This window comes from Plutella xylostella, chromosome Z (assembly GCF_932276165.1).
Source record: "Plutella xylostella chromosome Z, ilPluXylo3.1, whole genome shotgun sequence".
Lineage (NCBI taxonomy): Eukaryota > Metazoa > Arthropoda > Insecta > Lepidoptera > Plutellidae > Plutella > Plutella xylostella.
The window spans coordinates 8,919,102-8,943,673 of NC_064012.1; the positions used below are offsets into that span (position 1 = coordinate 8,919,102).

At 37.3% G+C, this 24,572-nt stretch overlaps 1 protein-coding gene across 2 annotated transcripts in view; it reads right to left on the minus strand.

Moving 5' to 3' along the window:
* LOC105380497 (aryl hydrocarbon receptor nuclear translocator-like protein 1) overlaps nucleotides 1-24,572 on the minus strand; it is a 52,967-nt gene that overhangs the window by 12,793 nt on the left and 15,602 nt on the right. Inside the window, exons 1-2 of one of the 2 annotated variants that reach the window (XM_048632639.1) lie at nucleotides 20,115-20,451; nucleotides 7,618-7,790 (exon numbers count right to left, since the gene is read on the minus strand). In XM_048632639.1, the coding sequence (XP_048488596.1) occupies nucleotides 7,618-7,790; nucleotides 20,115-20,335 (394 nt within the window). In that variant the 5' untranslated portion in view covers nucleotides 20,336-20,451. Of the gene's footprint in view, nucleotides 1-7,617; nucleotides 7,791-20,114; nucleotides 20,452-24,572 lie in introns of those variants that run through there. The other variant, XM_038122040.2, reaches the window with a different exon arrangement.

Consider the following 24,572-nt stretch of genomic DNA (forward strand, 5'->3'; position numbering starts at 1 on the left):
CAAAGAGCAAATAATGAAGAACCGAGTTACGAAATTTGGGCATGTCTTGACAATCCGGACACGAAGTAACAACAAAGATAAAATCTGTAGATTATTATTTTGGCAAAGTTGCATCCAGACTTAATTGAACAGCAGATTTTTTGGAAAACGTATATAGCCATTTAACTGAATAAAATACTACCACAGTGAAAACCGTTTAGCATTAAAATACAAACTTTGAAATTTTCAGAGAGAAAAATTAATAAAAACTAGTTTGTTTCAAGATAATAAAGGTGTCGCCTTGTCTATTAGGTTGGCTTTTACATGAATAAATAAGGAGTCTCTCAGTCTATTAGGTAAATACGGCGTTGCCTTGTAAAAACTATGTAAGTAAGTACCTACATTAAATACTGAAGGTAGGGCATGTTACTGAAACTGCATAAATATATAAATCAGGGAATCGATTCTCTTCAAAGTAACATACTTGCATGTTCAGTAAAAGGAAAATATACTCCAGATTTGTCAAGCAGGCGTGTAAAGGGAGCAGTCAATTATTATCTTTCGTAATTTTCAGTTAATTTCGACTGCAGATCTACCTAGGGCCTATGTGCTGAGTATGTGATTTCGTAACTGTAACAGGCAGGTAGTAACCAACACAGACGAACCTATTATTCACTGGCACTGCAAAATTCACGTCATGGCTTGAAAGGTTATTGACCAATGTACGTCAGAGCAACCAATAGAGTGATCATTTCATGCAACTGACGTAATATGCTGTGTACAAGGGAGCTGAATAACTGTCGTATAGCTGGAGTATAGATGCAATATTGAAGCGCATGCAGTCAATGTTAAACACAGGATATTGGAAAATTAGTTGCTGTAATTCTCCAATACCCATGTGTTTTTTTTTTTGCTATTCTGTAAATAGATCAAGTTCCTAATTACTAACATAAATATTAAATATTTATTCTGCACCAACTGGAAATATGTTTAAAAGTTTAAAAAGTTATGTTGTTTATGAAAATGAAACCCTAACGACATTGTAGCTGTAACTGGCTGTAGCCTATAACCCTACTATACCTAATTGAGAAACATTATCAATAACCGCGCGGGTGCGATAATAATTAACTTCACAAGCAACAGCGATTAATTTGTAATAAATAACCTAAACACTCATATCAATCTAATGGTATTAGAAACATTGTATGGTGTTTGTGTATCGTTGCAATTATGCTGAATGCAATTATAATTTCTAGATAAACTTTCTAATGTGTAAGTACACGAATCAATTAGCTATTGAAGTAAACAAATGCAAAAGATAAACCCGATAAGACTAATCGTCTGTGTCAGACTCTGGATATGCAGCTGGGCTAAAGTCTTGACAAACAACTTTATCATGCACCATAATAACTTGAGCAAATTATGCCATGTAGCATTTAGCCCGGAGTCAACTCTTGATAGACGAAATACTAAGTTTTCGACAAGTATTACGCTCATCAACCACCATTCTAAAGCATATTGCATGAGAGTATCTGGAATTTTGTGTTTCTAATAACAAGAATAGCCTCTCTTTACTCATAATTTAGTTATGTCTACGAACGATAACTAGGTACATGCATAAAGTACAAGGGACCCAAATAGACCTAACCGAGACTTCGCATATCAGTTGTTAAATCAAGTATTAATAGGTAGGCTACTGTACTGGGTATTATATTAATAGTACCTATTATACTAGGGTACTCCTATTATATTATATTCCTACCAATTGAGGATTTAGGAAACACAAAAAATAAGAGAAATCCCTTCTACGGGACCCTTTACGGTCGAATCCCACCGGCACTTGCCGCATATTATTGATAAATACTCGTAGAAGACAGTTTGATGGCATTGTCTAGGTGTTGTTACATTGTATGCAGTCTGGCTGATGATAAGCATGGCGTGTTCGGCCACGTGATCACTCTGATATAGACTCGACGGTGGGCAATATCATTCAAGGACGTGGCGTCACGTATTAATAACTGCTTTTCTAATGATTGGAAGTAAAAATATATAATTCGTAGGTAAACGCATTTTCTAGATAAATATATTTCCTAATTTATGGTCACGACTCGAATCCCCGATAATTTTTCGGTGATCATTTTCGTACTCATATTGTAAGTGTATATGGTCCAAAACAATATTCTACCAATAGTAAAAACTCACGTGACAAACAAAAATTGCTACATAAAAAATAAAATAAAATTCATATTAGTTGAAAAAACCGCGTCAGGGGGGTCTTTTGTCATAGTAGCATGATATTTTTCTGCAGGCCTTCCTCATCCAGTCACTACCAGCTGCTTGTCTGGTCGTCCTCGGTCCAGAAGCGGTGTACCGTTTAACGATGCAGGTGTCATTTGTAACGACAACGCATCATTTTATAGAAAATTGATAATAAAATCTCAAATAATTGCTTAATTGATTTCAAACACACACACAAATAAAACAGAAGCTTAACACGTTGTTAAGTAATTTATTAAGGACTGTTAATACTTTTATTACGATTAATAAACTGTGAGAGTATTTGCTCCTTTAAAACAACCGAAGCAGTTATAAATATATTATAAAAGCACGATTCAATGGTGATTGGTGACTCATCACAGAATTATAAATACAATGAGACTGGCACTAATCGATGCGTTAGTACTTACAACTTCTTTACTTTATATGATTTCTCGAGCTATCCTATACCACAATAACTATAAACATAAAAGTAGAGCTGTAAACTAGATATTTGTAACTTAATCCCTGCTTATAACTGGGCTCAAAGTTTGGCGCACGCGTTTTGGTGTCTCGCGCGTATTCAAAAAAAAAAATCCCGTCGTAGGTAAATCTAATGAAAAAAATAGAAAGTTAAACTCAATAATAAGACAGAGAACAATTTGTTCATTGACAGAGAGTGACATAACAGTTCGATATATAAAAACTAATTTATGAGTAAGGGGGATTAATTGTTTATAAGAGCCCGGATTAAAAACTTTAACTAGCAAAAAAGCCTATAAAACCAGTTCATATCAAACGAGTTTCAAACCCAAAGATATTTAGAAAATTCGAAAAGGTTATGTAATTAAAAGCCTGTATCACAATGTCTGGATAAAATATAGTTTGTGGATAAAAATCGTACCTTCATAATAACCTTCATAATATGCGCAGGCCACCTCCCGCCCCCTTACTCAAGCCGGTAGGTATAGAAAAACCAAAAATGAATTTAATATAACTATAATATAAAAAATGAACTAGCTAGGAGAAATCTCAAGTACATAACGCATTCGAGTTATGTACAAAATTTGAATAACTAGATCAGAGTGCTAACTGCGTCACAAGGACAGTCGCCATCTTCTCCAAGTATCTAATGGTATTTGCATTATATTGTGTGGAAAACGAGGATAGATGCCTGACATTTAAAATAATTGAATTATAATAAAAATAATATAATATGTAAGTACCTATAGTATTATTTTGAATAAGTTATATTCTTTGTGGGGGTGTAAGTACCTACACCTGGCTCTCTCGAGTGGAACCTTTGTGCATATCCCCAAGGTCTTAACTGCCTTCCTAAGCTTGGACCATTTTCCACCACGCTGGTCCACTGCGGGTTGGTGGGTTCACATATCTAGATGTGCTAAATCTAGATATATGCAGGTTTCCTCACGATGTTTTCCTTCACCGTAAGAGCGATGGTATACATTGTACTTAAATTCAAAGAACTCATTGGTACATGTCAGGGCCGGGATTCGAACCCGCATCTCTGGCGTGAGAAGCGGGCGCTTGTTTACCCGACTGAGCTACCACCGCTCTTTTTTAAATAAGTATTTTTTTAAGTTTAGTTAAGAAATAAAAAAATGCCTGCCGTCGACTCAATTTACCTGGGGTTATGCTTATGCATGATCAATTGATCAGATGCTTGTGTATATTACATAAAACAATTCGTACTAAACCTTGAAAAAAACATTTATGCTACGAGTACATTGCAAAGAACTTGAAGTCGATGTTTATACATAGGTACAAAAGTATTTATACGTAAAGTAAAAGTCGTCGCTTGCAAATAGTTGTAGTAGGGAGTCCTTAGAAAGGTCTTTTGACGTCTATGAAACTTTGAGCTGCTGGCTGTAAAAGCTTGTGAAGTACCTACCTACTTTAACCAAGGAGGTTGAATATATACGTGCACTAACTACACTTCGAGAAAAGCAGCAATTCTTTGAAATGTTTGTTTGTTTTGAAATGTAAGAACAGAACGACGTGCATGTATTGCATTTACCTACTACCAACCTAAAACAAGACTGGAGGGTTATTGTCGTAATCTCCGCGCTTGGCAGGCGTGTTATAGATGTCTAAGATGTCACAGAACACAAACGTTGGACACCCTTACCTATTGCCTACCCTAAAAAGTAACAGCTGGCATTCGTGGGCGCAGAACTGCAGAAATAGGTAAGTACAATGATGCACACTCCGCGATTTCAGAAGATCGTTGCCGTTAGGCTGAGGTAAGCCAGGGACGGGATATTCCCTCGCTCGGGCGTATGTCCAGCAGCGGACGATTAATGGAGCATTATGATGTAAGTATACTACTTTGTACGATCTATAAGTACTTTTACGAGTCAACACTCAATATTGAGAGGAACATAAACTGTACAGTATTAACTCAATACTGCACAGTTTCAGTTTATAATCCTCTCAATAAGGTACTCATATAATTGCGCAGCTAAGTATAGATTACTCAATAAACCCCGAGCCTGAAGAGCTATTTGATTTCCTTCGGGATAAGTAACTTTATTTACAGCCGCGGATCTAATCAGCCCTGACTCGGCCGTCCACGTACTGCTCAGACAAACATTAAACACTAACGTATCCGTAAGAAAACACCGGAAGTAGAAATGAACTATTTCATGATACTAATCCCGGTAGTTTGAAGTGACTCGCACGCGAGCCACTCATCTATTGCAAACCATTTCAGAATAAGTAGATAAGGGTACAAGTTAAAAAAAATTGGTGAGCAGAAGTCTTAAAGATGCTCACCACAAGTAATGATGCATGTGTAAATAAACGCTTCGATCGCATACACTTACAACAGACAACAACTTCTCCATCTACTTAGTAAATAATTATTTCATTACAGCTAAAAGCTCCCTCTCCGTTTCGCCATCGCGCTGCAAACACACACATTTAAATCGGCACTATTTGAATATTGCTTAAGGGATTTTACCTTGGAGCCGGTTCATTTACAAAGTTGCAACTGTAGAGATTCGCAATCGCAGCATAAATTCATTAGCTTATTTGATTCAGTTCCCAGTAGTCCGTCGCATGGCTTCAGATGTGGCAAGTGCTCAAGTACTGCTTGCATGCGCTCAGCTTAACTAGCTTAGCACTATAATGAAATCAGGGACATTCGCCACAGTTGACGCACTAAAAATAGGGGACCCAAAACATTATCAACAAATTATACTGTTGGTAAATTAAATGAAAGCATTATTCGATAAATATTCGTAGATGTACGATGTAGGCAATGTAATATAATAATGTTTAAGCATAAGCATAGCCTATTCTATTATCATACACAACTGATCATAGGCCTCTTTCGAATAGCGCAAGACCACATCATTCGGTCCCAAGAAAGTGTCAGAATACCGGTGGTGACCCAATAAGGGGGGTTGGGATATTTACCTACCATATACAACAGTCGTGCATTATATATACATTTACTTCGACAGTCTAATCACAAAATCAATATTGTGATTTATTTTATCATCATCATACAGGCAATTACTAGTTGTATGTTACAATTTACATCGACTTAAAAGCGGCCCCGTCCACTGAGTGGATATAGTTAGACTGTCGTTGGTTTAATAGACACTACTAGTGAATTAATAAACACTGTTATGTACGTACTGCCTGAAATTCAGTCAATATAAAATTCTTAAATCATTAAAATGTTTCAATTGTTAGTTATTTAACATTCATCCAACGTTACCGACAATAATGTACATGCTATGAATTCGTGTTCGTAACGACTACAGAAGGAGAAAATATGATTAATTGTAAAGGAAATTAACTTCACATGTTTTACATAAAGGAAAAAATCAAGTTAAGCGGCGCATCCGTAGAGGACGTCCATAATTGAAAAGCTTTCACATTTAATACCATATGGTATTCAATATGCGATAGGAAGTAAGTACTTTAGTAGTAAATTGAATTCTTCAGTTCCTTGTTACAGTACACAAGAGCCATCCTTTGTGAAAGAGGACATGGACAACGGAAAAAAAATATTCATCACAGTAAAAGCGCTCGCTTAATAAATAGTGTCCGCTGCGTTTTCCGTGAAACGTAAATTTTTTAGCGAGAGCAAAGGACATAAAATATTTACAAAGGCCATCATGAATATCAAAAAATATTTCGCAATTTAATAATTAATGCGCAGCATTTATGAAACGAGTTCAGTAAAGGTTCAGTATGACCAGGGATACTGAAGAAATATCTGCTAGATAGTTCAGTCAAGTAGGTTAGGTTAGGTAAGAACACTGTAACATTTCGCCTTACAGTTGAAGAAAATCTTCATATTAAATTTATAGTCACACCATAAGATTATGTAGTGTGTGTGTGTTAGTAAAAATTTAAATAAGCAAGTGGATGTTTAACTCATTTGCATTTATCACCTGAAACGCACCGCAAATTGAAATAACGCACAGCCAATAATATTACCATGACCATGAGTTGTCTATGATTGTTGACTAGAAGGGTCACCTAAACCCACCTTCGTTTTATTACTAACATTTTCGCACAGCCATGATACCTTATAATTACTGAGGGAATGCGTTCGCGTACTTTCTGCGATTTTATATTACATCGATTATCCTCTCTTGCCAGTAGATGTTACACCTATAACACACATTATTAGAAAACTAGCAGTTCCCGCGCGCTTCGCTTCGCCTTAAAAAGTTTTCCTGTGGGAATTCCGGGATAAAAAGTAGCCTATGTTCTTTCCCAGGGTCTAGACCATATGTATACAGAATTTCATTCAAATCCGTTCAGTAGTTTTGGCGTGAAAGAGTAACAGACAGACAGACAGACAGACAGACAGACAGACACAGTTACTTTCGCATTTATAATATTAGTAAGGATTATGTAAAGCCGCAGCGGGTAGGTGTTATTATTACATCTTCGCAAAGTCCAGTAATCAGTACATAAGCCAATCTAGACCCTGTTCTCGCAGCTTCTCGCCTGTAAAATATTACAGTCAGCACACCTTGTTACAACTGCGCGAAGCTGAAGTGGCAGTGGGCTGATCATATCTGCCGAAGAACCGATAACCGTTGGGGTAGACGAGTTCTCGAGTGGAGACCACGAGCAGGCAAACACAGCGTGGGACGCCCTTCTGCCCGCTGGACTGACGACCTTAGCCGATAGTGGCTGGATGAGGAAGGCCGAGGACCGAGTGTTGTGGCGCTCCTTGGGAGAGGCCTACGCCCAGCAGTGGATGATTATGATGATGAAAGCTCAGAATGTGCATTCTCCAAGCTTCTTGCCTCTAGACGCTCAACCAGGGATACTCGTCTAAGCGCTAAACCTAAACCAGACCTCATTAGAACAGCTTAAAGTGTCACTGACCGTGCTGGTGGGCCCTCAGGTAGTGCGCCGTGAGACGCAGCACGCCGGTCTTGTCGATGCGGCGGGAGGCGGCCAGCACGGGGGGCACCATGGCCGCGAGCTCCGAGATGGACTGGTTCAGCTTATCGCGCCGCTGCTTCTCCGCCTTGTTGCGGATCTCGCGGGGGTTGTCGCTGTAAAAAGGACAATCAGTCAGGTACAGTCACATTGGAGAGGTTTTAATGAACAGTTTCACCATAGGCTGTTAGAACATTAACAGCCCTGTTACATTGTAATGTAGTCAATTATACGTCATCTCTATATTAAATTGTTGAGGACCTTGTTATGATCTAACGGAGTATGGTGAAACTGGGGCTAAATGCGGAAAATTCGCTCGCTACGTTAGAAGGTAGAGTAAAGTTTTGGAGGTGATACAAGGGAAATTTTGGGCGTATTGACGCCCCTGCGATGTGGTTTTTAGGTTATATGAGTGCGTGTGCGGTGTGAAGAGCACTGAAAACCCAAATTTGGCGCCACCATTGCCGACCCTTAGTGGTTGCAAAATTACTCTCTGAACCTACTTTTACAAGAAAATGGTACCTAAACGTAATCCTTGCCACTGAAAGTTCATTTATAAAATTCCAACCTGAAGAATAAACTATTCCTGAAACAAGATTTCACGACCTGAGGTTCGGCAACGCTGACTCTCTATAATTAAAGTACTTGTACCGAAGTCGCAATTTTGAATAACATCCGATGCAGCGCGTTTTTTCATTATCTCCAAAGAATATCCAAAGCTAGGAACTCACTACTTCTCGTATAATTAAAAAGCTTTAATATTTCAAAATTATCTGTAGTTATGAAATAAGCGAGCACGTTTATGAAATCTCGAGTTTTTTCATGTAAAGTTGAGAGTTTGCAGAAAGACTTTTTTTTTATTCTGAAGAGCTTTTTATGTAAGCTCGAGCTTGTAAACGGCACCGCTGCACGTGACGGAACTCTCCTCACAAAACTGTAAAGAACTACAAATTATAACTTTTCTAGGTTTACCCTTTCACAGAAAAAAACCTATTAAAGAACTTATAAAAACTGCGAGAGAAAAACAATTTCCCCTTTTCATTTTTAATTCGCAGGATAATAAAAGCAATTACGCATAAAGTTATGAACCACTGAAGTTAATTAACTGCATAATCATACAGAGTTACCTGATACCGAGAAAGATATTTATCATCGGATTGCGGTTTGACGAACAAAGCTATGAAATTAATTTTCGGTGTTTACTGGTAATTCATATCGAGGCCGGCCGCATCAAATTCTGCTTAGTCAATGTATTGTGAATCGAAAACAACTCGAATTGCAAACCAAATTGAAACCGATATTTGAGAAATTGTACAGTAGTGGGTTATTTGAGCGTAAGTAAACAAGCTCTAGATTTCTAGATACTTATTAGGTACCTATACTTAATTGTACTGCGTTGAATAACTGCGCAGTAGCCCTGCCGTGCTAGTGTGGGTAGAAGAACGGAATTGTTTAAAATGTAGAATATTAGAATACATCTAAGTATATCCCATCACTTTTGTATGTGCTTACTTTCCTCCGATCCCTCCAGTCTCAAGATAACAGGAGTCTCTAGTCGGAGTCCTGCAGTCCTAGTAATCCTAGGTCATCCCTATTGGCATCCTCATGCGTGCTTAGGTTGATCAATAACTAGATATCTGGTCTAAATCTAACCAACCCTTAAATATTATTACGAATAATGGCCAATCTAAGAGGCTGACCTGAAACTAAGACAGCTACGGAGTACAATATAGATGGTGTAGCGCAAGAATGATTTTGATTTTTTTCATGAATTTGAAACTCATGCGCCGCACTTGCTGCGACCTTTCCGACTTTCTAAACTAGCTATTATCTATCAACACGATACTGAACTGAAAATACTACAGCTTAATTAATATAATGATTACGATATTTGGCCCAATTCCGGCACAGCCCCATATTTCAGTGAAAGTGCATTAGAGCGCCAAAAACTGTTTCCTCTGGCATGTTACCTATTACGAACTCCCGCTTTAAAATTGTGCAGTTCAGTCAGCTTCCACGAACACCTACTGCTGACTACCTAGTCCGTGCTTTACGTGTCACATGACAAAGCGTTTGCGACTGGCTTCGAGTGACCGGCCGAGGGCTCTCGCCATTTAATCCACAAAGTGACTACGGCATCAATAGGTATCCTATACGCGAACCTGAACTTGTAATAGTGGAGCGAATCTGACTCTTGCCAAGTATGAGATATTAGATCTGAACAATAGACTTAAGGCTGCTTAATAAGGAATTTCGGTGCAGGTTTTGTAATGTTGGATCTGCCGCCGGCGGCACATTTACACTTGAATAATGAAATGTTATATTTTAAAAGGGAACGTATTCATAACGAATAACTGGAAAATTTACTGTGCATCGCTGATTTGGCAGTTATGTTTGAAGCTTATTATTATTATGATACGAACACAAACTTAATATATAGGGTGTCCAATAAGTTAACGTAATCCCGCCAGATTTGACCCCACATATGGGGGATTTTTCTCGATGAAATCACTCGTAGAATCTACTCTTAAAGTTTATCGGGTCCGAAAAACAGCAACACATTGTATAAGTACTTAATATTTTTGCTAGCTTATTGTTTGGGCATGTCTGTTTGTCGTCTTTTGTTGAAAATTGTAAACTCACAAACGTATAAAGAATCTACCTATATTTGGGATGACTGATTATAGCCACTTTTATCAAAATAGGACTACCCACTACCCACCTTATGTAATATACAGTCAGACCTCCCCACGGCTAAAGCCAAAGCAATAATAGTATTTCAAATTGACCTTCCTTAACTGAATAATAGCATCGTCAGGTGCATAAAGTTCGTTATTATGTTATCTGTAAATTCCATTGAATGAAACATGATATTCATAGATACATAAGTAGGTATGTACTCGAACCTAATAAAATATATATTGTCTTGTTAGTGTTAGTAGCTAATCTTTACGTTGAGTAAGGTCTTTGGCTTAACTAACAATAAAATTTATAATTCTAGGAATTTACATATACCTAAGTAGTAACATAATAAATAAATGTTCATTAAACGAGTATTACTGTTATTAAATAGAAAAAAAACATTTCGTTTGTTAATGGTGGTTAGTATGGTAGTTCTCATTTGTAGGCTTGATATAGCATGGAAGGAATGGAAACTCAGAACCATAATAAGTGGCGCTATGATTCAGATGCAGAGTGTGAGATTTCACGTTTCAGGCAATTCTATAAGTAAATTCAATATATAAGTAGAATACATACGGTAATAATATAATATATTATGTACTGGAATAGCTTCGAATACAGAATAGCTAAATTTAGTACTCAGCTCAAGTGTTAGTCATAAAATATATAGGCTTAATGTCGATACCGACGTATTACACTACTTTGTTGGAATCTAAACTTCTATTACTAACTCTGGCTGCCGGGATCAACTTCCTCTTTGCACAAATATTGTAGTTGCTTTTACATAGTAGTGTAATATTGGTAAACTCTACCTAAATCTCAGTTAATACGAGGGTTAGATTCTCAAGAGATGCGGTTTCACATTAAAGTAACATTGTGTACTGAACAGTCTCGAGCAATGAAAAAGTTGCTTAAGTAATAAAGTTAAAAGTGCCAAATGGCCCCAAATTTTTAAAACATTTAGGTAATAAAAATTATTAATACAATATTTACGATTTTCGTTGGAAATATTCTGATGTACTTGGTGCTATTTCACTGTAATTTGTTCATTGCTACCTGAAAGTTTTTGACGAATTATTGTAAGTAACAATATTTGTTTCTCTTTCACGGGAAAAACGCTACTCTAGAATATTTAATATTTAATGGAATTTTCCATAAAAGGATAGAATTTCCACTGGAAAACGTTATAAGACGAAGCGAACCTCGCGGCAAAAGCTAATAATGTTCATAATGTTTGTGTAAGTATATGACTGCGATGAGTTTCTTTCTAAGGCGCTCCGCACACTGCTAGAGTCGGCGCGGCGTCGCGGTGGCGTCGCATCGACTTTAACTGCCAGTTTCAATAATTCTATCTACCGATGACTGGTAGTTACTTTCATACTATTTTGACACATTAAAAGTTACAACCTGTCAAAAGCGTATGAAAGCAGCTACCAGTCATCGGTAGATAGAGTTATTGAAACTGCAGTAAGGCGCAGAGAACCTAGTTACGGAGATCATCTCTAATGTCGAGATATCGCCTTCGATTATCTCGGGTGAATATTGAATAAAAACCGGCCAAGTGCGAGTCGGGCTCGCGCACAAAGGGTTCCGTAGCAGCAAAATTACAGTTAAATCAACCTATCTCAAAAACTATAAGAGATACTTTGATCAAACCAAAAATCGTTGAAAGAGTTAATTAGCATGCATCACCTCTATTTTTTTTAGAATTTTATACCCCGTAGTTATAAAAATAGAGGGGGGGGGACATACTTTTTACGACTTTGAGAGCTGATATCTCAAAAACCGTTCACTTTAAGAAAAATGTTTTTAGAAAACTTTATATCATTTTAAAAGACCTTTCCATTGATACCCCACACGGGTATGTACATCGAAAAAAAAAAATTCATCCCTCAGTTACATGTATGGGGGGCCCCACCCCCAATTCTTTTTTTTACTATTTAGTGTCATATTTTTGTAGCGGTTCATACAACACATATTCCCATCAAATTTCATCACTGTAGTACTTATAGTTTCCGAGTAAATCGGCTGTGACAGACGGACAGACGGACAGACGGACAGACGGACATGACGAAACTATAAGGGTTCCGTTTTTGCCATTTTGGCTACGGAACCCTAAAAATGGTATCCTGGCTATCACGCGTAAAACGTCAAGAGATACATCTTGGGTTTTGAGATTTAGGTATCTCTGGGCGGTTCCCTTTTACCTATTCAATATAGGTAGGTACTTAATATGTATAAAAATTAAAAGGCTGACATATTGTTTGTCGTTATGTTAATAATGTTCTGCATAATATGAATAGCGTAATTTGACCAGTAAAACATAATAATGTCAATCCTACATTATAATCAGCATAAAAATGCAACGTTACAACGGAAATAGATTTGATTTCTAAGTAAATTACCTACTATCAATAAATATTAGGTAGGTATGCTTAATACTTCATGTTTTTCAGCAAAAATATTTAGTTACTTGTAAATTGTAATGAGGTTTAAAAATCTATAGATAAGTACTAAATTAATAACTGTTTAGCAATAATAATACATGCTGATTTATAGGTAGGTACAGAAATAAATACCTATAATAATGTATATGGTACCCTTAGGTCGTTTGTCCATCGCACAGTCAACGTCACGCCACGAGAACGAGATTATTTCAGGCCGAGTTTAGTATGTGCGGTGCCTTAGAATGTTTCAAAATTAGTAAAAGTAAGCCAAAAAGTATCAAAAACAAAAAATCCTTATATGGAAATTTAAAAGAAATAGTTAAGTTGTTTTGTTTGAGGACAGGGATAGGCACAAAATATATCCAATAAACCAACAATCACTCATCTTACAAATAAAGATTTTCATTTTGTTTCAACTACCTATGTATTATGTTGGCTAGGATTGAAAATACATCGTTGAATACAAAGTAGATAATTACAATGATTTTCTGGTACTTAGCCCAAACTTCAGTAATGGACCAGTAGGCACGCTACGATCCATTGCCAAGATTATATTTAGCGTGCACTCAGATTTGCACTCAATCACATCGGAAGACCAAGTCACATGGAAAGTACCGACACTTCCTGCTTCATAGTAAACTTCAGTCTATTTAATCACATCTGCCCTTATAAAGTAATAAATAAATAATAATAAATATGTGGGGACATCTCACACACGGCCATCCGACCCCAAGCTAGGCAGAACCTGTGTTATGGGTGTCGGACAGCTGATATATCTACACAAATACATAGATAGATAGATACTAAATATAAATATCAACACCCAAGACCCGAGTACAAATATCTGTCTTTAAACAAATATCTGCCCCAGCCGGGAATCGAACCCGGGACCTTCGGCTCAGTAGTCAGGGCACTAACCACTACGCCATTCGGTCGTCGAATAATAGAAACGTGGTTTTTCCTCAACCGTGCATACTACGTATTTTTTTGTACTTCGTGCTTTTGAGAATGAGCAATATGATGATTGTTCCTCTGTCTCCACGAGGAGCATAAGGCTTCCACAGTTCTTCTGCAGATGTTCCTGTCCTGAAGGGCTAGCACGGGGCGCAATTAAGACGTGATAAAAGTTCTCCATCGCGCTCGCTCTTGAGGCTGCGCGATGTGAGTGAGCGCGATGAAAAACTTTTGTCACGTCTTAAATGCGCCCCGTGCTAGCCCTTCTGGTCTCTTCCCTTTCTTTGTCTCTTCCAAGTTCTTGCAGGTTTCACTTTTCGCCTTCTACCCTGCGGTTCCAACCTAACGCTTCTTTGTTGATATTCTCCTCTGTTTTTCTAAGACAGTGCCCGATGTCCGATGCAAATCCATTTCTTTTGTAAATCTCTTTGTTTACGGGGTCGCGTTTCCTTCCAGAGATCTTCATTGGAGATATCTTCAGGGCCGGAGAATTTGCCGCAGGTCAATACACTCACGATTAATGAAAAGGTACCAGTGACATATGGAACTTCAATGGCAGGTGGAACATTTTCATTGCTCGTGAGCGTAGCTTAAATATACGCCACCCAACACCAAAGCAACAGCAGCAATGAATAGTTATTTAGGTACCTATAACTAAGAATTACTTTGTATTCTAAAATAATATAATTGTACAAACGTCTATACAAATATTATTTCAATAAAGCATTTTAATGGAAGATGGAGAGAAGGCGAAACAAATAATAAAAACAGGGTCAGCCTGCAAAACTAATCGTCAAAGTTTAATTAAACCGGGTGTATTTTTTCCATTTTTATTTCATCTAGGGACAGTCTTTCATGGTTAACGAAATGCGTGAAGCGACCAAGAACTATTAAATACATAGATAGATAATACTTTATTGCACATAATCAAAAATTACAAAAAGAAATCCACAATTTAGAAGAAAAGTGCAATTTTTTTTATAATGCCTAGTTGTTGAGAATTACATGCATAATCACTACTTACTAACTTTCCGCAAACAATACTAGACTAGGTACTTTCCAGTATTTAGTAGGTAGTAATTTAGTTAAAATATTCTTTAAATACATGTTACCCAAGGGGTAAAACCTACTACTACTATAAAGGGTCATATTTTCATGCCTGTTTTCGGGCAATTCTTCCTATATAATCATACTTTCAAAATATCAGTGATGAAAAAGGTACCTATTGAAATGTAGGCACGTGTAATACTTATATTTGCAGGCCAGTGTACATTTTTAGTGAGAGTCCGATAGCAGTTGCAATTACATTATTGGCCACATCGACACACTCTCATGGGCAATAGTTACATCAACTCATACATGATTTTGCATAAAATGATGGCATCTACCAATCCCTCGGCTATCGAACACACGAGTTCACATTAATAACTTGATCAGAAAATATGTATATTACGACAGCATTGGGAAAACTTCCGATGATCCTACATTATGAAAATACTCTAAAGAATAACTCTGGGGGATACAAGGAAAATACAGTGTGCTGTTTGAATTTTAACAGTTCGAAAACTACTTATTTTCATTCGTTTTTTAAAATATAGGTACTTACCGCAAAACAGGATAATAAAGTATCCTATTTAAAAACTAGCTTCGCTTCGTCTTAAAAGGTTTGCCGGGTTTTTAGAGTATTCCGCGATAAAAAGAACCCTAAGGTATAAGTTAATCAAATGTATCAGTTTATTTAGTATCGACCTGTATTACTCGTTTAAATAGTAATAATTTTCCACTGATTTTCTTTTGATAGCCATTTAAAAAGCTTTATTTAGTGACGATTTTACACTCGATAATCCGACGCGTGCCACTAAAGAACTGGGTCCGTTTATGTAGGCTTATCCGTTACCAGAGTGTCTACCACTGTACGTGATGTTTGACCACGTAGATTGCCAGCACTCACAGGTTTTAATTTTTTGCCTAAAGGCAACTGAACCCTAAAAAACTTAATCAAAAAATTTTAAGCTATGAGGATCGACCAATGATCGAACCTATATTTTATATTAACCAATAATAGAATTGTACGATCGACAACAATTGTAAATTTTGTGTAAACTAACTGTTCTCACTGATTTTGATCTTCCCTGACTGTACTGAGCAACCAATTTGTAACTTCGATTGCCTATTGATAGTGACAGTGTGATGCTGAGATACCCAATATAGTTCAAATTACACCATCAAACGTAGGAAGCTCCAGATTGAAGCGAATAATTATTAAGTCATCAAAGCTAATGAACATTATGAAAATGTGTACATATTTAGTATCAAATTAACTTAACACGCACCCATACACGAGCTAGTATTTGAGAGTATTTTTAACCATCTACGAAAATAGAAGGAGGTTTTCAATTTGTCGGTATTTACAACCTCAAAGCCATACCATAGCATAGACTTGAATATATTATAATTGTGTTTATAAAATTTTCAACTATAGCGTCTCTCAAGTAAATGGTCTTAAGAATTCATCTGTTAGTAATACTAATATACATCTATAGTGTAAAGGTACACCTATACATATACCTAATAAATATATATAATTAATTAATATAACATAATTATGAGCGAGAAGTGTCAGCCGTAAACAAGCTGATGTATTTTATCATTAAATGTTATGATCATTATCATATTATTGCTTTACTTTGTATTCTCAATTAAGATATCATACATGTGAAGGGTTAAATTCTATTTGCTTTGTGTTAAAGTCGAAAGTTTATTCTTTTCTAATCATAAACAGGATTAGTACCGAATATTAACATTTCATATTTTCTTTAGGTAGGTACTTTGTATATGTATGCAGCGAAACAAATTGGTGATCGGCCAAAAACAATAATTTTATTTGCAACGGTGATGATGATGATGATCGTGACTGACAGCCAAAGGAAGGAAAGTAAAGATCATAAGTACAGGGTGTTGCAAAAAAGGTATACTTTCGGTATAGGTTTCGGCTTAGTATACCCTTTTTGCAACACCCTGTATAGGTAAATGTAGTGTAAGGAGCGGATTAAAATAATTTATAACAATAAAATAAAATAACATTAAAACGCCTCACACCTACTCAAAGTAAGTTCTCCCCATACCTACCTACTGTAAAGATCACCAATATTGAGTAGTAGTACCAATGTAATATTTTTTATTTCTGTTGCTACAGATAAGCTGAGGCGCGAGCATAGGATTCGATACTATTTTCGAATCTACACGAAGGGTCGCTTTTACCAAACGCGAAACGTATTTAAATCAAATTTTAAATACATTTTGTACCAACTGACAGACGTATGACAGGCTACTAAATACGTTTAGCGTTTGGTGAAATTCCACCTAACATGGAAAAAACAAATGCCACTTTTGGAACTAACAAATTTGCCTTACATTTTGACAGTGACATTTGACGATACGCAACCAATACGCAACGTAAACGGAGGTTTCGAATCCTGTGCTCGGGCAACTGAAAGAGGGCTCGCACAGCGGTGGTAGCTCAGTCGGGTAATCGCCCGCTTCTCACGCCAGACATGCGGGTTCGAATCCCGGTGCTGACATGTACCAATGAGTTCTTTGAATTTAAGTACATTGTATACCATCGCTCTTACGGTGAAGGAAAACATCGTGAAGAAACATTTAACTTTTGAAATTGGCAGTAAGCAATAAGGCCGCCTCTTTGTACTGTTTTATTTTTAAGATTTTGTTTCGTATTTTTTGTTTTAGTGCAAATAAAGTTCGAAATGAATTGATTTTAAATTGGCATCCGTCACCCTGGTCGGGACTCGAACCCGGGACCTTCGACCGTGCCATGACAAATGCTAACATCTTCGTTTGCGTAAATTATAGCAATAATAAATCCTTGATAACAGGGTACGATTGATTGAGTACTTCGATCACGTAACGTACCTATGTCCAATACAAAGTTCGGCCATTCAAAAGTTAATAACTAACTAGTGGGTAGGTATATAGGAACTGAAGAAACTGTAGATATGAAATAATTGAAGAACATAGTAAAAAACATTACTCTCCTCCTTCGGCAGTCGGGCAAAAAAACAGTTTTTTTGTCATTGTATTACCAGGTACCCTCGTAATATTACTATATTTCTTTCTATTTATACATTGCAATTTCCACAACAACATTATTTCATTTGTAAGATGGCGAAAGTTTATGACATCAAATTAAAAGCCTTACCACTAGACTGTCCAACATTTAATAAAAGGCTCAGAACTAGCTTATTGCAACTCTTTAAGGTAGGCTGATTTATGAACTGCGATAGCTGTATCTGTATAGCCCAGCAGTGGGAAAATACATAGACTATTTAAAAAAAAAAGTTGTGTCTGAATTGTGAAAAATATAAAAAACTAAAGTCTTTTTAATGTACTCGTAATTAAAAACTATAGTTCGCTTAGTTTAGTAGGTAGGATTATACGCGTTGTGTAGGAAAACTAGTATATATAAGCAGAAAGAGGTTTATTACTCAGTGCGACGAGTATTTCTAAACCACTTCCGTTGTACAACTTTTGATAATACGCAAAAATAATGCTTCTTTATAAACATTTTGTTGGTGACTTTACAATAATGATGCAACACTCCGTATAACGGCCAACGCAACGGCGCCGTGCCTCGACTCATGGCTTTGCCCGCCCTCGCCGCGCCGCCCGCCCTGGGCCTCCGCCCGCCCGCCTTCGCGGAGGCTCTCTACTCTACCACGGCTGTGGCGCCGGCGGTGGAGGCAAAACTTGAACCTACAGGAGACTTTGCAAGAGTAATCGTGAGCCCCGTAATAATAGCAATTAAGATGATTCTCTATGGAAATTAGGTAAGACTATGATATTATAGCATACATTATAACAAGTATGAGGACAGACAAACTATCGCAAACTTGTTTCAACGACAATTTTCGGATCAAAATTCGATTCAACTTGTACTTTATTATAATTAGCTACACCCGGCGGCGGCGGCGCACCCTGGGCAGTTAGCGTCTGACAACTGATGGTTACAAACACTAGTCTTGCCGGTAAGAAGAAGAATTGCTTTGTTCTAACTAAATGACTTTAGCATCAATGAGCAGCCCAACTCGCGGGGTTTAGGAAATTTAAAGGCACAAATTCATCCCCTTATAGGGAAAAACGCAGTTCTTTTATGGGATGTCCATGGGAGTAAATATAAAAAAACCTAAGAAACAGTTATTCAGAGGAAAACTTTCAAAGCAGGGCGAAGCTCACGGGCAACAGCTAGTTGAATGACAAAATTCCTTTTTCAAAAGTTTTACATATCCGGAAGTATCCGGATTTCCGATTTCCTGTGAGAATTTAACTCAATAAACGCAATAACATGTTACATGTACGATCGCAATGTAATATCTACAATAGTATGCTCCAGGGCAGATTGAAATTAAAAATACCTTCAATCATACTTAGATCAAAATCTTAAATCAATAATTAAGTAGGTATCTTAATTATATAGGTCAGTCTAATGAATAGTTGTGCACATATACCTAGGTACATACAAAACTTTAAGTTGTGCAAATAATACTTTAAGTAGATTAGGAAGTACAATTGTGCAGTCAGAATGTATTAAAACCTACTCATAGCTATTTATAATACGGTATGCAAAATTCTTAGTGTTTCAATTTATTTATCAATCAATGCAGACAGGAAATAATATTATGGTCCGAGGTGTAAGTACAGGTCTGCCAAAATGCTGACCAATCGTGTAGGTAATAGCGGTTAGAGATGGTGGCTGTTGTGTGAAATGTGACGGATTCGATTTCCAGCTGCAGCCGATATTTTGCATTCCGACCTTGGATGTACCCAAGGATGGAACTACATAGGTACCTATATCTAATGGGATAAACATTATATTATAACACCGGCAATAAGTGGGAGCAGCAATGCACCTCTGCCTGCACCATATAGGAGTAGATCGGCGCATGCGAGTATATTGTTTATGCTGTACATATTACGGGCTGTTGTTGAGTACCAATATCAATTACTTACCGCCAGTGCAATCAGCACATGCGAGTTGAGTGTGGATATTGGATACTTACATACATAATAATAGCCAAACATCCGTGCAAACCGGGATAAACAAGCAACTCTCAGGAGTTACAGGCTAATACCGGCGCCAGTTTACCCTATCAGAACTAAAACACCGATGTTAACAATTAGGCGCATGATGTTATTAGAAACATTGAAGCCGGCTACTTGGCAGCGCGCGTAGGTACATATTGTTGCAAACAGTAAACAACTGCTAATAGATACGTGTTGATAAATACAATTACTTAGTTGGAATTAATTAGAAATTCTCGATTGATAATTTATGATTCTTACCATCGCGGCATCGGCGGCGGCGGCATGGCGATCTGGTCGTAGTACTGCTGCTGCATGAGTTGCTGAGGAGGGATGTTGGAGGAGGAAGGCCGGGGCTGGTAGAGCGGCATGGTGTGGGGGTAGTAGGAGTAAGGGTCGGCCGGGGCCGGGGGCGCGGGGGGCGGCGGGTACTGCGGCATCGACGGCAGCCACTGGGGCAGCGGGGTCCAGTTCTGCGACATGACGGCGACGAAGACGAGAGATTACTGCGCAGCGGGTTCGATGCACGCGTGCAGCGCTAGCATGGCAGACCGAGCGACTGACGCCGTCGCCCCGCGCGTGCCTCCGCCTGCACTTTGCGACGCATTTACCAACAACACTACAATTCCTTTATCTGCTACATTCTGCCTATCTGCAGTGTCAGCGATGACCACTGATTATGCTCTCTCTTCGTAAACAACCTAATTAAGTGGCTAATCTCCGGGTTAGACTTAGTTGCTTATAGCCTCATGTCGGGTGGAAAGTTCCAGCCGCCGCGTGGTTGGCGGGTGCCCGGGGAAGCGCCGCGGTGGTCGAGCCTCGTGGAGTTTTCCGACCGAAACTCAACGCCGCATTCATTTCACTTCAGTGGACTCGTTCCTTACAAATTGCAAGCGAACATGGCTTAGGAGAAATTGCATATTTTTTGCAATGTATATTTATGTATGTAGGTAAATTTTATAGGTTTATCTAGCTAAACAAATAAAATTCGGACACTAATTAAGTACTTACCTAGCTATTTTGAAATCTTTTACAAAATTATTGTTTCTTTGAGAACATATATAATGCGCAAACAAAATAACATTCATATTATACAAAAACCGGCCAAGTGCGAGTCGGGCTCGCGCACAAAGGGTTCCGTAGCAGCAAATATAATAAACTTTAAATCAACCTATCTCAAAAACTATAAGAGATACTTTGATCAAACCAAAAATCGTTGAAAGAGTTAATTAGCATGCATCACCTCTATTTTTTTTAGAATTTTATACCCCGTAGTTATAAAAATAGAGGGGGGGGGACATACTTTTTACGACTTTGAGAGCTGATATCTCAAAAACCGTTCACTTTAAGAAAAATGTTTTTTAGAAAACTTTATATCATTTTAAAAGACCTTTCCATTGATACCCCACACGGGTATGTACATCGAAAAAAAAAAATTCATCCCTCAGTTACATGTATGGGGGGCCCCACCCCCAATTCTTTTTTTTACTATTTAGTGTCATATTTTTGTAGCGGTTCATACAACACATATTCCCATCAAATTTAATCACTGTAGTACTTATAGTTTCCGAGTAAATCGGCTGTGACAGACGGACAGACGGACAGACGGACAGACGGACATGACGAAACTATAAGGGTTCCGTTTTTGCCATTTTGGCTACGGAACCCTAAAAAACATATTTGTCATCATCATCAGCCCGAAATCACCCACTGCTGGATGCCTGATCAAAAGAGCGCAACAACAGTATATCCTCGACCTTCCTCGTCCAACTGCTATCGACTACAAGGCTAATGTCGTCGGTCCAGCCGGAGGGCTTCCCACGGTACGTTTGCCTAATGAAATCAGCAACAACCGCGTGAATTTTAAAGCTGTTCTAAAGGAAAAATATATTATTATATTGGGTACATTCAACTTCCTTCTACCCGCTCACTTATAAATTTCCTCAGTGCAAGCAGCGTAGGCGAACCTGCCATAGAGTTTGTACTCTTTAATTTACAAACGGACCTTTGTTTGCTAACTGTACTTCAGCTGCAGGTTTCAATCGCAACCTTCGCTGTTGTTTCCGACTTGACACTGCAACAGCGCAAAAATATTTTCGTTTGATATTAATCAAGGGACATATTAATAAGTTCTTCTTTAATGTAATTATATATATTCTATATTCTTTGTGTAATTTAATAATTAATATTTTATGTCAAGTCAGTCCGTGACTTCACCCAGGGTTTTAGCTGAAAACCAGCGATATGGCTTACCATAGCACCAAGCTGAGCTAGAACCCGTTTCTGCACCGGGAAGCAACACCCTTGCTCATTTCGCATTACTTTAAGCTTTTTTATTATTATTAATATTTTATTTTATTATGATATGCAATTCAAAAAATAATAAATAGCCGGTTTTTTATAATGATGGTTTGTTTTGTAGGTCTTTTTTCATGATTTTAAATTTGAATTTGATGAAATACATTTAATAAAAAATATATTTTCGCGGCATAACTATATTTATAATGAATATCAGAGATTTAAGACAGATTTCGGTAGTATTTTTTTTTGTCATATTAAATCATGTTTTTAGTTTGCGAATAATGTTGAATGAGAAATTTAGTCACCATACAGATATTTTTTTTCGGTCACGAGACCATACTTCTATATAATATAACTAAACAACGGGATAAAAGGAGAATGGCAATTTCTCTATAGCGCAATGACCCAGAGCAGCCATTGATGAAACATACACTGATGTGTAGTCCGTGACTACGGTATATACTGGTATTAATTTTATTATTATGAGGCATGGGAGAACGAAGATATAAGTGCCGAAAGATCAAGTCTTTCTACTGTACTAGATGTTACCCTTGAGCTAAAAATAGTTTTTAAAAGTGTTCCCGTGGGAATTCCTGGATAAAAAGTATTCTATGTTACTTCGGGATAACGGGAACTTAAATAGAACGAAATAATTTTTGAAATTGATCTCTTAATAAAAATAGGTTTCCGAGTGTGAAATGTGCAAAAATAATCTTGATATTATTTGCAGAAATAAAATCATGTAATACATTTTGTGATGCACTATGTATTGGGAATCTCATGATTTAGATTATAAAACTTGTTTGTGCGTGTACTATTCATCAAAAACTTATTTAACGAAAAAAAATATATTAATTAATTTACTTTTGAACCCTAATATCTCAAGAACCCCATGGTTTAGATTTTTTTAAATATTTTTCCCTGATAGTAGACATTTTTATCAATAACTTAAAATAGGTTTGGTTAGTGGCTGCAAACTTACGCAAAGCGGGTCAGGTTTCGCCATTCTTCTTTACTTTATAGAAACTTTGATGGCCACATGACTTTTTACTATGGCGCAGCAAGATTTTTTTCTCAAAATTATAAAATTCCTCCTCCTCCTGTCCTGGGTCCTCTTTTGGCTTAGTATACCTACTAACCACTAGTAGAAGTGTTAAATTACAACCTATTTTGAATTATTGATACTGTTTGCATCTGTATGGGTGCGGCGGCGTCATTTAACAAGAAAGGGAATGCCATGCTCGAAGCTCAGACTTACTTAAAGCAAAGTCTCTGAGGAGATTGGAATCATATGTACAGAAAGTGGTGGAAAACGCATATTAATCACCGAAAAACGCTGATTTAATTTAAGCGTCCACCTATCGAGTATCGGCATCGTACGAAACGGATGCATCGCATTCAGTATTCTTTCTATAGAAATTTACACAAGTACGTCCACTTCATCGGCATTTCCGACGCCGGCGCCGTTTCTCCATACAATTTTGAAAATCCGTTTGGTCCGATACGTACCTGACGTGGACGCTTTTGGTTGCAAGAAGACGACCAAATGTTACGGTCATTCAAGTGATTCAACGTCTCCAGTGACAGTCTACAAAGTGGCGCCTCTAGCAATAAGTAAAAAGTTTACGTTTTCTAATGTCATGAGACTCATGAGTCATCTTACATTATCTGTCAAAAGTTTCATGATAGTTTCCGCTAGAGGCGCCACTTTTTATGCGAGAAAAAGTACACTCCTATAGTTTTTGACAAACTATCAAACCTGTACTAGACCCGCAGATGACAAATGAAAACGTAAAACTTTTTTGTTTTTATGAATTGAGCCGTACTAGTGTCATGGAATTTATGGAAATCTCTGAAAATCATGGACGAAGGTTTTAGTGGACTCGTGAACATAACCAGTGGCCGGTAAAATATGTAGGTACAATAATACTAACAACAGCTTGCACTAAACACTATTAACAATGTAAAATTTACCTTTAATTTTAATCTACTTTTTCAAGTTGACAATACAAATTCAAATCCAGTGAAACATACACATAAAATGATTCTGAGAATATATTCCACATTGTTGGAACCGCGGATGCATAGAAAAAACGTAGTTTTGTGCGCCATAAAAATGGATTGGAATTCCTACAGTATGATTTTTCCATTTTCACCAATCTGGACACGTGCAAGCTTTTTTCTAGTTTAATATTGACTCTAAAATATAGCGGGTTCGGTGGTGTGGTCCTGATGGGTTATCGGAATTTCACCTTCAGCGATGTAAAAGTTTTGTTCTAAAAAAACTGCTTTTCAATTTCACGTAGGTAACTTTTTAAAATAGAGTGAAAGATTCATCCAGAATACAATGAAGTGCGCTATTTTTTTGGTTTAGGGTAGTCACTATACCTATATGGTTTAGGGTCTTGAATTTTATTC